The sequence below is a fragment of the Lepidochelys kempii genome, chromosome 1 (assembly GCF_965140265.1).
Source record: "Lepidochelys kempii isolate rLepKem1 chromosome 1, rLepKem1.hap2, whole genome shotgun sequence".
Lineage (NCBI taxonomy): Eukaryota > Metazoa > Chordata > Testudines > Cheloniidae > Lepidochelys > Lepidochelys kempii.
The window spans coordinates 269,221,285-269,234,829 of record NC_133256.1 but is presented as its reverse complement, the minus strand read 5'-3'; the positions used below and the strand labels follow the sequence as shown (position 1 = coordinate 269,234,829).

Here is a 13,545-nt window from a genome sequence, read left to right as displayed (position 1 = left end):
TATTTGTTTCAGACATAACCAGTTTAGATTGGGAAGGATCTCTCTCTGCAGCCATGGTGGCTAGAAACTTTCATTTAGACAAATAAACTCAGACTCTGGACAATCTTTGCCACGTAGGCCAAATGTGACCCAAAGGCTGTATGTCTGACACCCCTATTTCAAGGCACAGTATGGACATTACAAAATGGACCACTACAATCCACAATGACCAATCCAAAATTCAAAAGCTCTGGAGTCTATGGAGGCATCATAATACATTCATCTATATATTTAACCTAAAGCACATATTATCCTCTTAATAATCAGCACTCTCCAAAAGATCAAACAGCATCCCCAAAAATAACACAAATATTGAGTGTCTAGTTTTAAGCTGCAAGGGACAAAAAAGGATTGGGATACTCTTCTAGATGTCACACTTCCATCCATACCTTGGAAATAAATTGTGTTATTTGTTTCAAAGTTCTCATGAAAAGAAAGCAAAAAACTCAGGGAGAGGAACCTGTTACCAACTCAGAGGTAGTTTCATTAATTTTTGGTGACGATAAGGAGGAGAATCTAAAGCCACCTAAAACATAATGGGAGATTCATCTTAACTATAGAGCATTTGCTGCATCTCCATAACAAACAGTGTGGGCTTATTTAAACCAAAGCAATTTAAATAATGGATTTTAATCAGCAAGCAGGACAGTTATTTAAATCTTCAATTTTAAATTGTGTTTTGTATTTGTACTTTAGTTTTTTCCTAAAGAAAAGCTTGATTCTCACTGGTTGGTAAGAATTAAAACATGTTGATTTACAATTAAATAAATCCTTTACACTAATTTTTATTCTTCTTTTTGTTAACCAGGAGGATACACCATACTACACGTCTATTTAAGCAATTTATATAGCTTAATTTACATTTATTCAGGTTCTTATTTTTTCTATGTTTTATTGTTTGAGACATTTCTTATTTACTAGAGGATTATTATTTCATTTGTGATGAGTCTAGCTTTGAATTTTCACCCAAATACAATTAAAAATGAACAAAAATATTTTATATATTTAGGTGAGAACTTTTCTGGATTAAATAAAATTAACTTTTTAAAAACATGTTTTGCATATAATACTCTTAAATCAGTTTAACTGGAGTTAGTGAATTGAACCAATTATTTCTGGTTTCCATCTCCTTCAAGATTTTAGATCTAGTATATATTTCATCTTCTCACACCTAGTATTTATTCACATATTGGAAGAGAAAAAAAGTAGCTTCCTTGCTTTCTCAACTCTCAATTAGTTGTTTAACTTTGAATGAACTAGTCGTTTAATTAAATTGAACAAACAGAAGTGAAGAAAATTTTCTCTACACCTGCAGAAGAGGCTATTGCTGTCAAAAGCTGATTTAGCATTCAACAAATTCCAGTTCTAGATGCTCTGCCAGTAACTTCCACCAGTTCATTGATTAAAACTTTCTTTAAAACATGGTAGCAAATATGTACTTTTTTTTTTTTAATTTATATGATTGTACTAGATTATAAATTTAGGCCTTAACAGGTTGTCAATTTCAAATTTAATTTTAAACAGATTTACATACTTAAATTAAAATCCAATTTAGATTAAAATCATTGATTTTTTTCAGCCCCAATAATCTTGTCTCCACTACATGTTGTAATACTAAGTAGTCTACCCTTACATATTTCAGTAACATTTCCAGTGTTTGCTGTTCATTGAGATAGCTGAATGGAGTGACAAATCAATTAATACAGTTTTGACCTTAAATTCTTAACATGGCTTGTAAACATTAAGAAATTGGTAATAAACTTTAGTCTTAATAATACCCTTGCATAGTTTTACTGCAATTTGTTTTTCTATTCTAATTATCCCAGCCATTTATTATGCAACTTTTCATTTTAAGACAAACTAACTTGCACATTTTCCTGTTCTTTGCTGTTTGCATTAGTTGCAAACTTTCAGTGTGTTCAGCCAAGAACAGCTTCACAGCATTATAAATTATTTGTATAACATTCATTCAATTTAACAGGAAACAAGAGTGTTATTGCCCATCAAACCTAATGGACCTTACTTGAATAAGATAAGTTACTTTTATAGAACTAGTCATCACATCACTTCTTAAAAGTTGGAGTTGTAGATGCATGTAGTAAGAAGGATATTTATGTTGTACTAACAAGAGGCGACAGATCCATATCAGGTCAATATTATGCTGCATTCGTGAATTTGTGTTGTGTGATTTCACTTCCATCTGTTGTAACATTTATATAAGTTGATACCAAAGAAGTTTTACCAGATTCAGTTAGAGCACTCAGGGGTTTGAACTAACTAGAGTAGTTCTGAAGTAATCATATTATTACATTATTTTAGCAAACATCATATTAGTGTGAGCCAAGAAATTTGTTGGATTCACATTGCACTGCATGAATGTATTGTTACAAGACAGATATCATTAACACAGTGCTTGGTTTATACAAATGCTACTGAAAGAACTCTACTTACAATATCCAAAAATATTTAAGCCCTTATTCCATATACAATTTTATGTACACACCACCAAATATCCGGAATTCAAGGGGTCTTCATTGTTCTGACATTTCAATGTAATATACACTTTAAAGATTAGTCTGAATTCTTGTTTACTACATTAGATGCATAGAAAAAGTCTTTTTAGAATTATCTTGCTCACTACATACAAGTTACCATCCACTTAGGAAGAAGCATCTACAATGAAAATAATTTCAGACCTACTCTAAGTGTTAAAGATGCAGAAACAGCTAATTTGCTGGAGTTATTTAATAAAACATTTTAAAGTTAAAATTCAAGCAAAACACATACTTCACAGATACTGTAAACAGTCACAACACGTTAACAATTCCTAATTGGTGTAACCTTACTTCCTCAGACAGTCAGTCCTGAGTCATCAAGAGATTAACAAATCGTCATTAGCGCAAACTAGGAAGCCCTAATTGCAAGGCTGAAGATGGGTTTCAGTGGCGTGTGGGTGTCACAATCTTTCCTTGGAAAACCCGGGTGGGAGCAGGATGTTGGTGCCCGACGCACGGAAGCACATTCAGTTTCATTCAGCCCGATACCGCGTTTTCCTCGTTGCCGCTGTCACAGAAGGCGCAGCCCCCTGTGAAATCCACTCCCGGGCCCTGCCCCGCTGAGAAGCCCGGGGCGCTCTGCGCAGTAGCTGAGCGTCTCCTCCCACGAGGGGGCTCACAGGCACCGAGGCCGGGGTGGGGCGGGCAGGGGGAGCCACGCCGCGGCGGACGGATGCGGTGCTCGCGGCTCACGCCGCTCCCGGGGCCAAGAGACAGGGGGCCCAGAGGCGGCGCACAGGCCGCGGCCTCATCTGTTCATTCATTCCCCGCGCCGCGTCGGCGGCGCCAAGACTCCGCCCGAGCCCCGCAGCCGCTCCTCTGGCCGCCGCATGGGGCCTCCAGCGGCACCGTGCTCGCTCACACAGGCCGGAGGTGGGAGGGGGGCAAATGGTTCCACAGGCACGGGCCCCACCCGCTCCCGCGCCGCTCCCAGCCCGGCGGGGCCTGTCCGTGGCTCCCCTGGTCAACGGAGCGGCCGAACCCGGCTCCCCGCGCTCTACCCAGCCCCGCTCACCGGAAACTCCGCGCTCTGCGCCCCGGCACAGGGGGATAGCGGCCTGAGGGGGCCGGGAAAGACGGGCCGAGTGGGGGAGGGGGGTGGTAGTTACCTTGATGATCCTGCGGGGCAGCCCGGCCATCTTGTCTTATCGGGATTCAGGCTCCGCTGGGTCTCGGCTCCGCTCGGCACTCACGCACAACCGGAAGGAACGCGTGCTCTATTTCCGCTGACGTCACTGCACTACCTACAGCCTTCTGGGAAATGTAGTCACGGCAACGGGGTGGAGCGAGAGGCCAATCTAGGTTCCGGGACCGCCGCCATAACCGGGTGAGTGGGGGCGTAACTGCTGTGAGGTCCGCGGACCTACCGCTGCCCCTCACAGAGCACTGCCCCTTCTCCCGCAGTGCCTAGCCCCGCTGCAGCTCCTGGATCCCCGCCATACCCTGCAGCCTCCAAACCCACCGGCCTAAAGCCCCCAGGCCCCCCTCACACGCCCCTTGTAGTCCCCAGCCCCCACTCCTTACGCGCCAGGCCCCATACACACCCCTCAGCACCCAGCTCCACCACACGCTCCCTCAGCCTCCTGACTGTCTGCCGTACACACCCGGCAGCCCCCAGACCCCCGTGCCAGGTAGCACTCAGATCCCAGACACATACGCACGGCAACACCCAGCAATACGTAACTACAGCCCCCCGCACACGCACACAGCTATACCTAGACACCAAGCCCCACCGATGCTGCCAACCAGCAACACGCAAGAAAAGACCTCCTGCCTCTCAGCTACAGGTTCCCCAACAGACCTAGTCAACCACAGGCTCACCCACGCAGTTATAGGTTCTTCCATACACGGGTGTTAAATTTACTGCAGTTTTCTCTGTTGTTCAAGGCCTTTCTTACCTTTCTTATCTCCATGTCATCCTAGTCTCACACTCATAGGGGAGTTATGGTCTCAAAAATAAATTTTAAAGCAAGATATAGTTCTGTGACACAAGATAAAAAGAAAAGGAGTAGTTGTGGCACCTTAGAGACTAAGAAATTTATTTGAGCATAAGCTTTTGTGAGCTACAGCTCACTTCATCAGATGCTGTAGCTCACGAAAGCTTATGCTGAAATAAATTGGTTAGTCTCTAAGGTGCCACAAGTACTCCTTTTCTTTTTGCGAATACAGACTAACACGGCTGCTATGCTGAAACCTGTCAAGATAAAAAGACTTTCCACAAATAATCTTTCAAATTACTCACACGTTCTTGTCAACTTGTAAACTTCTTGTAATGGGCCACTCTCTTACCACTTCAAAAGTTATTTTTCCTTTCTTGGTATCCTGTTGTTAATTGATTTATCTCGTTAGACTGACCTCACACTTGGTAAATCAACCCCCATCCTTTTATGTATTTATACCTGCTCCTGTATTTTCACTCCATGCATCTGATGAAGTGGGTTCTAGCCCACGAAAGCTTATGCCCAAATCAATTTGTTAGTCTCTAAGGTGCCACAAGGACTCCTCATTATTTTTGGTGATACAGACTAACACGGTTACCACTCTGAAACCTTCAACTGTGTGTTTATGCTTTCTACAGGTGAATTTATTATCAGGAACCTTTACCAAAAGAGCACATTATAAGTAGGCTTGAAAGGATTAGACTCTTATTGTTAAATGTTGATTTCCCTGTACACACAAACTGATTAAAAATATTTCCATCATTGATAATCAAAATTTACAGATAAGCAAAGTACAAAAAATGCTGCTTGAGAACTTATTAGAGTTTGATTTAAGGACATTTACTTTGTATATTTTGACATAAGGTTGACAGCTTGTATTTTAATGGTTATAAAGCTTTAACTTTTTGAATCTCAAGGTCTACTGTCATTAAATAATTTTCTGATTCCCCTATAGCTGCTTACAGCTGTGAAAATTTAAATAAATAAAAATTGAAAAAGAAATGTTTAAAACCTACAATTTTGTGCAACTGTGAAAATTTAAGTAGATAAAGAAAAAATTCTTAAAAATAAAAATTGATAATATCTGTCAGTTACATAAAAAATCAAGTTCTGACAAACATAATTTAAGGGAATATTGCAGAAAGCAAATTTTGTCCTCCTCCAAACAAGAAACAAAAACACAACATGCAACTTGTGCGTCCATAACTTGAATTCTGAATACTGTATCAAAATCTTGCAACTGTTTTTGAGCAAGCTGTGGGTCAGGGTTATTGACAGAAATGATTTGACTTCAAATTACAAATAAATTCAAGAAAATGCTAATCTTTTGCAGTCAACTCATGAAAAAGGATCAAAATTTGTTGAATAAGGTCCCAATCCAGTAAATGTTTATACACCTTCTTAACTTTATGCATGTGAGTAGCTCTGTTGACTTAATTGACTTCAATGACACTACTCCTACTTAAAGTTAGGCATGTATTTGCAGAATTGTTTGCCCTCTGTCATGTGCTGATGGAAGAGAGTCCAACCTGAATGCATTGCTGGGCCTGCGAAACAGCATGTTTAAGCATGAATGTATAACATATTGGTCTTGCCAATGTATATAGACCCAAATTGTTTATTAAAAAAAAAAAAAGTCTAGGACTTTTTTTTTGACCTAGTTACAACAATTTGGTTTCCACCCAGTTAGTCAGGTATTAAGCAACCAAACTTAATGGGATCAGTTTCACAGGTTAGATGAGTGCTGTCACACAGTACACAAATGAAATCCTAATCCTTAGAGGAAGAGGCTATAACACACAGAGAAAAACCTTTCTGAACTAAACTATGTTTTTAACCGGGTGTTAGCATAGATTTGTCCTTGCATATAGGCAGGACCAAACTGTCAACCCAGTCCCTTATAAATAACTATATGTTTAGCATGGGTTCTTCTGTCTGGGGATACTCTACGATTTGCTAAGTGTTTTTTCAACAGGAGAAACATACTGTTTTATTCATCATAGTTTGAAATCTCCTTTTCAGTCTGATCCAGCAGCAGCTTGAAAGCAGCCAGCTACACCAACTGTGTGTCTTAACTGTCAGCAGCTGGACCCTGGCTGAAATGAAATCAAGATAATTTGAGACATATCTTGGTGCAAGTAATTATTACATCTAAGAGCTTTCATCTTGTGAATAGACATGGCAGTTTTAGAACCATACAGGTTTTTTAATTACTACTCATTTGAAAAATCCATATGGTACTAAAAGTGCCATCTCAAGAAACTTTTGGTTAATTGACTCAGGGAATTCTGAGACAAATAACCCCTATTTAGCACACATTTCCAACAGTCAAAATTAAATCTTCTCAAGCATGACAAACCTGCAGCAAATTGTAACAAAGAGTAAAATACAGTGGCATTCTCAAGAATTTTAGCATTTTGGAAAATGGTGGGAATGGGATAAATAAATTAGTTCAGACAATGAACTGTAGCGCCTGCATATTAATAATTACTTAACACGGTCCAGCATAAGGAAGGATTAGAGGATCTGATCACTTCAGAGGGATGGGATTACAGAAGGAGATATCTGACCACTTGAGGGGGATCGGATTGCACTTGTGGTTTATCAATGAGATGGAAGAGGAGGGTAGGGGGAGGGGATTACTGAAAAGATGAAGTTAGTATTCAAATCATCCAGAGACAGCCTTAGTAACTGAGAAGTAATTAGTTATTAAAACATATACCTTTATCTGTAATAATGATGTGCTATTCAATGGTAACTGGGAATCATTATTCTAACTTAATAGATCTATTAATTATGGACTATGAACAACATATCTATTTAACGTATTTTTAAGCATCTTCATTTTCAGTTTAAACTGATTTTTACCGAAAAAATCCCAGATTTTACAAAAAGTATTATCTGGGTTTTTTTTTTTCCAATTTTCACCCTACTTTTGTATCTTTCAAATATGTAAAAGATAACTTGTTTTGTTAGGAAAATACAATACATTTCATAAGATATACGTATTATGATAATACATTAGTCTGTATATGCAAAGCTGCATGTTGAAGTAAGGCTATGTATTGGTCTAGAAGATATATATATGCAAACAGGCACGAATTTACTGATGAGTCTCACACCGACCATGCACACATTTCAAGTCGTTAGCAGATAATGGTTTAAAGATCTAAACAAAAATGGGAAGAAAACAAAAATCCATATTGGAATACATTTCAGAACAGAAACAAATACTGTATTCAAACGATTTTAAAAAAACAAAAACGGGAGAAAAGGATGAAGTTGGGTGTATGCACTGCAAATGTAGCATCGAAGTTACAGGCTAATAGTTCTAAGTATACAATAGTAAATTGTTTATTCAAATGAAAAGTTTTACTTGGGGATTAGAGATAAGTTTAAGAAAACAATATATCAGTGGCATTTTGTTTTGAGTTCTGTTTTAGTTCTGCAGCAAACCACACTGAATTCCGTTCATCAAAGCATTAATCTACTGAATACTTTTCCCCCCTGTCCTTCCGTCCACCAAAATAAACCCCGATATTTACCCAGAACAATTATTATTAATAGTTTTGTACCGATTTTCACCTGTTTTTGTTGTAGTAATAAACACTGAGAAATTCCTGAGAAAAATTAAATTAAAATAAAAACCGAAAACAAAGGGCCGTAGGTATTTTTAGGGTGGTTATCACTGTGCTATCTAAACTCCATATGATAACTCTAGGTATCTTAAACCAACTCTAAATGAGTTTCATTCTTCCATCTATTCATATTCCAGAACATTTTTCTCAGTGTTCTTTTTAATCTTGTCTTTCCTCTTCCTCCTCTTTCTCTTACCCTCCGTCTTGAATAGTGGTCATAGCAGGGGCTGGTGTTACTGAAGAAGGGCCCGGGAAAAAAGATTGGTCTTGCATTTAGATTATAAACAAAGTAAGGTCTTCTAATAATGAGCTGCATAGCTTGCTGAGGAGACTCTATCCTCTGCCCTGACAGTCTTATCTCATGTCTATCTAGCAGCAGCATCCTTATTGGAGTATAGTTGTCTTGGTGTGTTGTTTCTGAGGTGCCACTAAAATTAAAGGTACTGTAGATTAGGATTTTGAATTCAAGAGAGCCAGTGGGGTGCATGATGTTTTGCTAGTTTTTGTCACTCACTTGGTGACCTGTTGTATGCTGGGCGAATTTCAGTTTTCTTGTGGCATTTACCTTCATACGCATGTAGAATGAGTTGTTGTAGACTGTTTATTCTGGATGTGACAAAAAGGCAGATCACAGAGGCAAAGTCTTCACTTAAAAGAAAAAGACAGTTTCCTGACTGCCTGAAGATGGAAAAGGTATTTCTCATTAATATTGCAATCTGTATGTACAGGAAAGGAGCCATCAACATTTTTTGGCTGCTTAATAAACTTTGTCTTCTGTGGTCAGACCTACAAAGACCTAGCCCCAAGACCTACAATGAGTTTCCCATGTGGACCACCCCTGGGCACAGGGGTCACCACTTATAATGGGATCATTGGACAAATCCAAAGCTCCATCTATCAATGGGTATCTTCCACAAGGGAGTATAGTAAGACTTGTGCTTCATTTATGGTCTTTTTAAATTCTACTAAGATGCATCTTAATGCACTTCTGCGTGGAATGGTTTGTTCATGCATCATGGGCTTTCAAAGTAGTTACTATCCAGGTACCAAATGAGTTAATTCCTTTCTGTCATATCATAACTTTGAAATGGCATGGCAAAGGAATTCTAGCAACCATATAGTTACGCAATGACACAAATGGTGCTTCTCTGGTTTGTGTGTCATTAAAAAGTGTGTTTGAAGGGAAAAAGGGCAAGAAAAAATAGATTTGAAAAAATGGATTTCCACACAGGCTATAATGTATGGGTTCCAAAACAACATTTTTTAAATGTTATCCAGGTAATAGGAGTTGCCTTCTTTCAGCTTGACACAAACGCACATTGTCCTTTAAAATTTCCTATCTTGTATTAAAAACATTTGATTGTGTGCATGGCTCAATATGCTTTTTCTCCCCCACACAATAGCGAGTTTTTAAATGGTAACAGGCTTGTAGAAGCCATGGGCACTGAGACAGCATTCTGAAAGCAGACTGTAGGGTCTCTATCTCCTCATTTCTTCTTATATGGCAATATTTTTCCCACAATGGCTTATCCAGTTTTAGTCCCCTTGAGAAAGAAGTCCTTCTTTCTAGAAGCAGTTCTTGTTGGTTTCTTACCTGTGCCATTATCCTTTCTTTAAATTCATACCAGCATTGTTTATTACTCCATTTCTTACTGGAAAGGGGGGCTTTCCCCTTAGCTATACCAAAAGATACATTATTTTAGCTTCTATGAAAATGATGCATAATAGATATATGTTCATTATTATTATTTAACATTTATATTGTGATAGCTCCTAAAGGCCATAGTGAGGTTGGGCCTTTGTGCAAGGTGCTGCACGACCATGTAATAAATGATAGTCCCTGCCCAAAAAAGCCTAGTTCTACCTAAGCTTTTACTTGAATAATTACATTCTGCTTACCCAAATTTCCCCTACATTTTTAACAGGGTATAGTATCCTCCAGGTCCTGTCTTACACTCCAATTCTGCAGGCTGTTCCATATGGGTGGAATTCTATTGACTTCAGTGGAGCTCTAGGTAGAAACCTCTTGCTGATGTAAATCCAATGAAGTCAGTGAAATTACACCAAGCATAAATTTGGCTCACCAGATACATCTCTGACACACCTCCTTCAGCAACTGATTATTGCCTATGCGCTGAGGTCATTTAAGAGCAATTTTACTGTATTCTGAGAGTCTTGAATGAGTGGTGCTATACAAGTCCAAAGTATTATTATTAATGAAATTATGCAACGTCATGTGGACAGCTGCTCCCTAGCATGACATAAGCTGTAATTTTTCATGGTCTGGTAATTATCCAGGATTATCCTTTTTGGCAGTAATTTAGACTGATATGTTAGTTTAACTAAAACTAGAAAACTGACTCTAAAGCTGATAAAGCTTTAGGAGAATGTTAGCATTGCTACCCCTAGGACATTTTACCACACCACGCAGCTACACATGACAGTTTTCACAATGGTGAACTAGTGTTTCACCCCATCGCTGTGACTGCACTCACTCTAAGAACAAGGCTAAGCATCATGTCATCCACCAACGTTCCATTCTGCACAGTTGCAGTCCCACTGCAGGTGCAAGCATAAATAATTAATTTCATTATGCAGTTCTCCCAGGGCAATCCTTCAGTGCGCCTGTTCACCCTTCAGTGTCAGCTCTGGCTCTGGTCAAGTTACTCACGCCCAGATCCTCTAAGATATTTAGGCACCTAGCCCTAGCTAATTTAAATGGGAATAGGTACCTAAATATCTGTGGCAGGTTTCAGAGTAGGAGCCGTGTTAGTCTGTATCCACAAAAAGAACAGGAGTGCTTGTGGCACCTTAGAGACTAACAAATTTATTTGAGCATAAGCTTTTGTGAGCTACAGCTCACGTCATCAGATGCATAGAATGGAACATATAGTAAGAAGATATCTATACATACAGAGAACATGAGAAGGTGGAAGTTGCCACACCAACTCTAAGAGGCTAATTAATTAAGATGAGCTATTATCACTACAAAAGTTTTTTTTCTCCTGCTGATAATAGCTCATCTTAATTAATTAGCCTCTAAATTAGCACTTCTAATTATGATTCTTTTTGTAATAATGTAGCACCTTTTCTTTTAAGGATCTCAGAGGACTTTCATACATTTTAATTAAGCTTCACAAACCCCCTGTAAGATAGGTAGCTATTGGACACATTTCACAGATGGGCAAACTGAAACACAGAGAAGAAGCTTCCCAAGGTCACATTGCAAGACAATGGGAGAGCTAGCACTAGAAGTCCTGACATTCAGGCCTCTCTACTAATTACCATGGAACACTTCCTGCTTGAGTATTGCTCTGCTGATAGGCTAATTCCTCAGAATGTTTCCTACTGATGTTCTCATCTGAATTTTTAGGAAAGTATAGATGTGTTTTTGATTTGGCAGAAAAGCCAGTCTAGAATAAAACTGACCACCATATGATTTTCCAAAGGCGTAGGCTCCCAGGGGCCGAGACTCACAGTCCCATATTATTACAAGTATATGCCTTTACATTGGCCCTCATCATTGAACAATTAGTGGGCAGCACAGTCTATCTCAGATTTAGTTAACAGAGAATGAGACTTTCCTCTTCACTATCCATGACCTGCTAAGGCAAATGAAGTAGTTGGTAGTTCTTCAAGTAGATGCAGACTTGTATTTCACTTAGGTGTGTGCGCGCCCAGCATGCCGGAGCCAGGGATTTTGCTTAGCAGTACCCATAGAGGGGCAGTACTCATGCCTTGTGGCTGTGGCCCATCTCCTGGCTATATGAGGTAGCGCCACCCCAAGCCTCCTCAGTTCCTTCTCACCACCCGGGGCTGGAGCCAGAGCTCTGTGTGGTTGTAGCCTCACAACCTCGCAAATAGACTTATCGCATATAGTTAGTGGTTGTTAGTAATTAGTGTTCGTTAGTTGTCTGCTTCTCTAGTGATGCCCTCACCAGGGTTTAAACGTTGTCCTTCAGGTGGAGAAGCAATCCCCACATGTGGTGTGCTTACTCTGTCTCGGCAAGGCTCACCTCAAGGAGTGTTGCATGATCTCTAGATTATTCAAGAAAAGAACTCAGGTGACTCATTTCGCCTCCAGCAGCACCTGCTCGAACAGGCCATGTGGCTTGAACTGGTACCGAGGCCCTCATGGGGTCAAAGATCAACCTTGGGCTTCGAGAGCTCTGCCGCTTCATGTTGGGGAGCAGGCATCTCTCCAAAGAAATGGAGGAGCCCCTAGTATCTTGCTGTCATAAATATAAAGGGAAGGGTAACCACCTTTCTGTATACAGTGCTATAAAATCCCTCCTGGCCAGAGGCAAAACCCTTTCACCTGTAAAGGGTTAAGAAGCTCAGATAACCTCGCTGGCACCTGACCAAAATGACCAATGAGTGGACAAGATACTTTCAAATCTGGGCGGGGGGGACAAAGGTTTTGTCTGTCTGTGTGATGCTTTTGCTGGGAACAGATCAGGAATGCAGCCTTACAACTCCTGTTAAGTTAGTAAGTAATCTAGCTAGAACATGCGTTAGATTTCCTTTTGTTTAATGGCTGGTAAAATAAGCTGTGCGGATGGAATGTATAGTCCTGTTTTTGTGTCTTTTTGTAACTTAAGGTTTTGAATCTGATTACCCTGTAAGGTATTTACCATCCTGATTTTACAGAGGTGATTCTTTTACCTTTGCTTTCATTAAAATTCTTCTTTTAAGAACCTGATTGATTTTTCATTGTTCTTAAGATGCAAGCGTTTGGGTCTGTGTTCACCTGTACAAATTGGTGAGGATTCTTATCAAGCCTTCCCCAGGAAAGGGGGTGTAGGGCTTGGGGGGGAATATTTTGGGGGAAGACTTCTCCAAGTGGGCTCTTTCCCTGTTCTTTGTTTAAAACGCTTGGTGGTGGCAGCATACGGTTCAAGGACAAGGCAAAGTTTGTCCCTTGGGGAAGTTTTTAACCTAAGCTGGTAAGAATAAGCTTAGGGGGTCTTTCATGCAGGTCCCCACATCTGTACCCTAGAGTTCAGAGTGGGGAAGGAATCTTGACACTTGTCCACTGCTCCTCTTGGGACAGAAAACTGCATTCCTGGTAGCGATTACATCCGCAAGGAGGGTGTGTGAGTTGCAGGCTCTGATGACAGGGCTTCCTTAGACACAGTTCTCCAAAGACAAGATAATTTTACGACTACACCCCAAATTTTTGTCTAAAGTGGGGTCTCAGTTTCATTTGAACCAGGAGTATATTTACCTGTTTTTCTCCCTAAGCTGCATTCATTTGTGGAGGAGCAGAGTCTACATATCTTGGACTGAACCATTTTGTGTTTCACCTTGCCTGTTCGTATCATATGCAGACCACATGAAGGGTCAAGTAGTCTCTTCACAGACCATCTCTCA

The 13,545-nt window shown here is 40.0% G+C and overlaps 1 protein-coding gene across 1 annotated transcript in view; it reads left to right on the top strand.

Moving 5' to 3' along the window:
• The window catches only part of MRPL42 (mitochondrial ribosomal protein L42), a 54,401-nt gene that overhangs the window by 18,724 nt on the left and 22,132 nt on the right, over positions 1 to 13,545 (top strand). Inside the window, exon 2 of the mRNA XM_073327546.1 lies at positions 3,704 to 3,921. Within this exon, the coding sequence (XP_073183647.1) occupies positions 3,704 to 3,921 (218 nt within the window). The remainder of the gene's footprint in view (positions 1 to 3,703; positions 3,922 to 13,545) is intronic.